Source organism: Nannospalax galili, unplaced genomic scaffold, assembly GCF_000622305.1.
Source record: "Nannospalax galili isolate Female #2095 unplaced genomic scaffold, S.galili_v1.0 scaffold182, whole genome shotgun sequence".
In the NCBI taxonomy this organism is placed as follows: domain Eukaryota; kingdom Metazoa; phylum Chordata; class Mammalia; order Rodentia; family Spalacidae; genus Nannospalax; species Nannospalax galili.
In genome coordinates, this window is record NW_008348662.1 from 1,217,146 (window position 1) to 1,223,145 (window position 6,000).

The following is a 6,000-nucleotide window of genomic DNA, read 5'->3' on the forward strand; positions in this document are numbered from 1 at the left end:
TTCATCTACTACAGTCTGTTTGGCCTAACTAGCCTCACTCCCTAGAAGACCAACTCTCCCTCACCCAGCAGTGATCAGCTCCCAATAGTTCCTCATCACAAGTTGGAGGCCTCCTGCTGATTTACCCAGTTCCATGCTGGGTTTCTGTCTGACTGTGCATGCTGCCACCATTGCTCTAAGTGCGTATGAGCCAAGTTCCCAGAAACTTGGAAGACTGTTTCCTTATGATTATGCACCACCACTGGTTAAAATCTTTCTGCCCCCTCTTCTGAAATGTTAATTAATTACTTAACTTCTAATTGATAAAATGTGAATTCCAACTCTGGTGCCCTGAATTCCTACATGAAAGTTTCAAAGACCAAGCCCTCATCAAAGTTCCAATCCTCATGATGTAAAGTGTTTGTGGAACTAGATCAGAGACATACTTAAATCCAGTGTATATTCTTAAGGAAAAGAAACCTTAGTCACTCTGTGCCACTAATATCTAGAGGCATATACCTTTAGATAGAATCTAAAGTAAGATGAAACTGATTTTTAATTAGCTCAAGCAAGAAAGCATTCAACACTCAAAATACTTGTCTGGCCTTTTTGCCCTCCATTGGAAATTGGAGTCTCTATAACTCAAAATTGCTTTTTCCAAAAGCAAAATATTTTGCATCTATTTTTAAGAACTGGATTTCTTCACTGTTATTTAGGGATCTACCATATCAGGAATTGCTTAAAAAGTCCTTCCTGAGGGTCTGAGAAAAATCAACAGTTTTAATATTTAATTTCAATCACCAAGAGTTTTAGGTTAGAGAAAACGGATATAAATATAAATCTGTTACCTGAGTAAACCTTATTCCATAGTTGATCTCAGCTGAAATAGATTTTCTTTCCTTTTCTGTTCTAACTGGTCTATCATCCAAACCACGGCAGAACCTATAAAGCATCTGACCCGTTTTGGGACCAAATTCTTTTTGGAGTTTTGTCATAGTCATATACTGTAAGTCTCCACAAGTTTTAATTCCCAAAGATGCTAACTTAGATTCCATTGAGCGCCCAACTCCTGGAAAAAGGGATATATACATATATAATTAATTATGCATAATAAACTATCAAAATTTTGGTAATATTCACTTATACATGCATGCACAAAATAATTTAAAACAAGTTTTATCTTAAAATGTAATTTTGGAGCACCAGAAAGATGGCAGAGGAACCAGAAAGAAAAAGGATCCCTCGGATCCCTTTGGTTCCAGAAAATCTGAAAAAGAGGAAGACTTATCAAGCCCTTAAAACCACTCAGGCAAAGCAGGCACTTTTGGCAGAGGGAGGAAGTGAAAGAATTCAGGTTTAAGCAACTGGAGTCATCCGTGCATGATTCTTGGCAGCAGCAGCGGGACAGCGTGTGACTGGAAGTGAAACACCATGGTTTGGAAGTGTCTGATAAACATTCCTTGGCCTTTGTTGTACACGTGGAAAGATTCAAGGGGTGAGTTCACTGGTGCAGAACACCACTGCTGGACTTCATCTAAAGAAAACTGTTCAGTGGTGTCTCTGTCGAAGTTACCCCCATAGCATAAAAATGCTATACGTAGTGGAGCCTTATGTGACCTGGGGATTTCGAAATCTGAAGTCTGTCTGGGAACTCATCTTGAAACATGGACAAGCCCAGATACAGAATAAGACTATCCCTCTGACAGACACCTAGGGAGATTGGGAGTCATTTGACTAGAAGACCTCATCCATGAAACTACCTTCCTGGGGAAGCATTTCCCAGAGACCGCCGCCTCATTCTTGTGCTCTTTCCACCTCTCTGTGGCCTGTCATGCTACCAAGAACGGTGCGATTCCTCGAGGAGATGGGCTCGCCTGGCTATCAGGGTGAATGCATCAATCAGCTCATATGCTGGCTGATCTAGACCAGGTTTTTCAAAAGCATGAAACACTGGAAGTGTTTTGGGGATTTTTTAATTATCAAGTATCTTCAGAGATTATTTTCTGCTTTCAAAGACTGAAAGAAGAGGTCAGGAGAGAAGACAGTATGTTACAAGTGTTGCAGGCACCTCCTCACAGTCCACTTCCAAGGAAGAGTATTGTTTCCCACAATGGCTGCCACTCTATAAAATCAACATGTGTCTTGGAGGAAGGAGTTGACCTGGTTGTCATGTCTTCTATATTGGTGTTTAATGTTGGTGGGTAAACAGCCCAAACATGTATGGCCCTCCCCCGGACTCCTGCAGCAATGGACCAGACCCAGGAGCATACTTGAATCTGGGAACTCCAGGGCCTCATTTTTTATTTTGTTTGAGGTGGAGGGGTATGTTTGTTTGGGATGGGATCTCACTGTATATCCCTGGTTGTCCTTAAACTCAGCAATCCTGCCTCAGCCTCTCAGGAGTAAAGATTATAGGTGTGTCCATCAAGCCAGGTGTCTTCTTCCACAAAGACATAAAATACAGTTAGGAATATAACAAAAGCAAGTGCTCAGTTTTCTGTGTTGAGTCTGTTCTGTGTTCTCAGTGTCAGCCTTGGGACCTGTCAGGCTTAACCGTCCCTGGGTATATGGTGGCATTTGTATCCTAATCTGAAACTGACAGTCCTCATGTCTAGCTCAGAATTTAAGAAAGGAGATACGTCTTTAACAGGATATGCCTATACTCAAATTTTACTTGGAACTTGAGGATGCTGCTAGGCCCTTTCAGGACCTAGGGGATCCTGCTTTTATGAGCACTGGTCCACTATGCCCTGACCTTCTCTAGCTCTGTGCCATGAAACAAGACTGGAGCTTACCAGTCTACTTGGTGTCTGTGTTAAGACTAGTGACATGGAGCTGGAGATGTGGCTCAGTGGTAACAATGGCTGCTCTTGCAGAGTACCCAGGTTCAATTCCCAACACCCAAGTGGTAGCTAACAGTCATTTATAACTCCAGTTCCAGGGTACCCAACATCATCATCTGACTTCTGCAAGCACTGCAGGACATGGATGCACTTACATACATGTAAGCAATAATATACTCATACACACATCATTTAAAAAACTTTTTTTATTATTTTTATTTTATGTGTATGAGTGTATTGCCTGCATGTATGTGAGTATACCTGTGTCATACAATGCCGCGGCGGTCAGAAGAGGGCTTCAGATTCCCCTGGAACTGGGGTTAAGGACCGTTTGTAGCCTCCATGTGGGTGCTAGGAATTGAACCCAGGTCCTCTGCAAGAGCAGTCAGTGCTCTTAACTGCTGAGCCTGAACCCAGGTCCTCTGTAAGAGCAGTCAGTGCTCTTAACTGCTGAGCCAACTCTCCAGCCCCAAAAATATAAAAATTAAATTTTTAAAAGGAAAAAAAAAAAGCAATTTTGTGGGGGTTGGAGAGATGGCTGCTCTTACAGAGGACCCAGGTTTGATTTCCAGCATCCACATGGTGTCTATAACTTCAGCTCCAGGTAATCAGACGCCCTCCTCTGACCTCCCCAGGCACTGCACAACACAGGTGTACTTACACACATGCAGGCAATACATTCATACACATAAAGATAATATTTTAAAATGTAATTTTGTGACTAATATTAAAATTACTCTTATCCACAAAATCAACTAATTAAGTAACAGATTATTGTTTAAGAATTTATGGTATGAATCTGTTAAGAGTAGCAAAAAGCCCCATAAAATTAACTAGTCAAAAAATAAAATCTATTGTCAAATCTGTTGGAAGAGCCACCTTTCCAGTTTCACTGGTCAATCACCTGGTCATAGAACCACCTCTAGAAGGTGGGTTCACCTCAAGTCATGTTAAATGGATTGACAGAATACTTTGTTTGGGCTTGGGTTGGCTAAGAGCTGGCTGAGGCAGATGATTATCTTAAACTCTGGATCCACCTCCTACCACCTCTAGAATGCTTGGGTTACAGGTCTCTGTGCTAACAGGGTTTATGTATGTGGTGCTAGGGATCAAGCCTAACGCCTCAGGTATGCTAGGATGGCACTCCACCTAAGTTACATCTCCAGTGAAAAATCTTCAAAATAGAATCTTTTAGGTACAAAACTAAAATAAACAATCAACTGACAGGACAATAGATGTTCAATTTCATTTTGTTTTTCATGGCCCTTAATATAGTTTAAAAAGAAACAGAGAAAAATAAAGGTGAGCATGGTGGTGCATGCCTGTAATTCCACCACCTGGTCAAGTGAATTTTGAGGCTCATCCAGGCCACATATTGAGAACCTGCCTAAAACAAACAAAATTCAAAATACAAAAGGAAAGCCATGAAAAGTACTTATGAATATCTATAATCGATAATAGATAAATGCTTAAATGAAAGGCTTACCTGGTAGATTAGTAACTAGCTGACCTCTGATAAAATCATCTACTTCGTCTGGTTGTAAGTGGTATTGCCCATCTGGTTTTGCTTTTCTAGTTGCCATTCTAGCCAGAAGAATATTAGAACCTATGAAATTAAAAAGGAAAACAAAATTTGTTCAAGAGCTATCCAAAATTATTTCTTAAATTTCTCAACAAAGGTATCTTTAAACACGTTATTCAAATTTCTTTTCTTTTTTCTCTTTTTGGTGGTGGTGGTGGTGGTGGTGGTGGTGTTGAGAGTCTCCCTGTAGACCCAGTTGCCCTGGAACATGTCTAGACCAAGCTGGCCTCCATCTCTACCACCCAAGTGCTGGAAATTTCTTAAACAATTCGGTTTTGGCAATTTCAAATACAAGTATATTATTTGGCAGTTTCATTTAATATTTCAAATTATGACCAGTATAACTGCTGCATATAAGTTTGTCTTTATTTTAAAATAAGTGCTCTATTTATAAAAGGATAGAGAAATCAGCTCTGATTTTAAGAGTGGGGGGAAAGGGGAAGTTAAGCTGGGCATGGTGGCCCACACTTATAATTATAGCATTCAGGGGCTTAGGCAGGAGAACTGCTACAAATGTAAAGCTAGCCTGGGCTACAGTGTGGTATCCTAACTCAGATCCTTCCCAACACCCCTCCCCACACACAAAAAAGTGGGACATTTATAGAAATTAAAAGCAATAATAAAAAGCAGTCTCAACCATGGGATCCAGGTTTTGTGTGGAAATGAGGATTCTCGTCTGTGGACACATAGCCCAAAGAACCAGATCATATGGTGTGGCAGAGGGCAGGTAAGAATAAGCAGTGTAGATCATGTAAGGACATAGCCAGGAGCTGTGAGAGCAGCAGAGGGAAGGGCTACAGAGAAGCACTGGTGGGGCTGTAGAGTTCTGATTGTTAGATGAGCTTTGCTATGACTAAAACATTAAGACATTAGGGAAATGCTGTATTAATAACATATGGAAAACTCATATAACATGTTATATTCCTTTGAAAAAGGAATACCAAAATTATTTTTAAAAAGGAGTTTGGGGGGAAAAAAGATGAGAATGGCTAAATAGGATTTTAATTTTAATTACATTCTTAAACGGAAAATAATGCATTTATACTATCATTTGCAAATTTAAATATTTTTATTTTGTTATTTTTATTTTTTGTGTATGAGTGTATTGCCTGCGTGTAGGTAAGTGCACCCGTGTCGTGCAGGTATGCCTGTGGAGGACAGAGGAGGCTGTAGGATCCCCTGGAACTGGAGTTATGGACAGTTGTTAGCTACCATGCGGGTGCTGGGATTTGAACCCAGGTCTTCTGCAAGAATAACCAGTGTGCTTAACCACTGAGCCATCTCTCCAGCCCATTTTCAATTTAAAATAAGCATGATTAAAAATAACAAAAACTGTGTTTGATTCTAGAACACAGATGTTGACAGAAAGAAAGGTTGAAGACAACCTGTGGGCCAGTAACAAGAGGTGAAAAGGCAGGCCACCAGCCACTGGTGCAACAGTGGCATGACTGACTGTTAGGGAGGTAATCAACTGCTTTCTGATTTGACTATATTTGAGGCTTACTCCCTAGGACAGACTTCATGTCTGGTACAATAAACCTTATCAAAACCTTATGACTGAGGAGGTCACAGACTTGGCGGGGGGGGGGGGGGGGG

At 40.7% G+C, this 6,000-nt stretch overlaps 1 protein-coding gene and 1 pseudogene across 5 annotated transcripts in view; one reads left to right on the forward strand and one right to left on the reverse strand.

Annotated features, from left to right (window-relative positions):
- Rev1 (REV1 DNA directed polymerase) overlaps window positions 1–6,000 on the reverse strand; it is a 64,970-nt gene that overhangs the window by 12,992 nt on the left and 45,978 nt on the right. For all 5 annotated transcript variants that reach the window (XM_008845866.3, XM_017801277.2, XM_017801276.2 and 2 more), the window contains 2 exons: window positions 4,309–4,428; window positions 828–1,048 (listed from right to left, as the gene is read on the reverse strand). In XM_008845866.3, coding sequence (XP_008844088.1) covers window positions 828–1,048; window positions 4,309–4,428 — 341 coding nt within the window. The remainder of the gene's footprint in view (window positions 1–827; window positions 1,049–4,308; window positions 4,429–6,000) is intronic.
- On the forward strand, window positions 1,187–1,903 carry LOC108491435 (annotated as a pseudogene).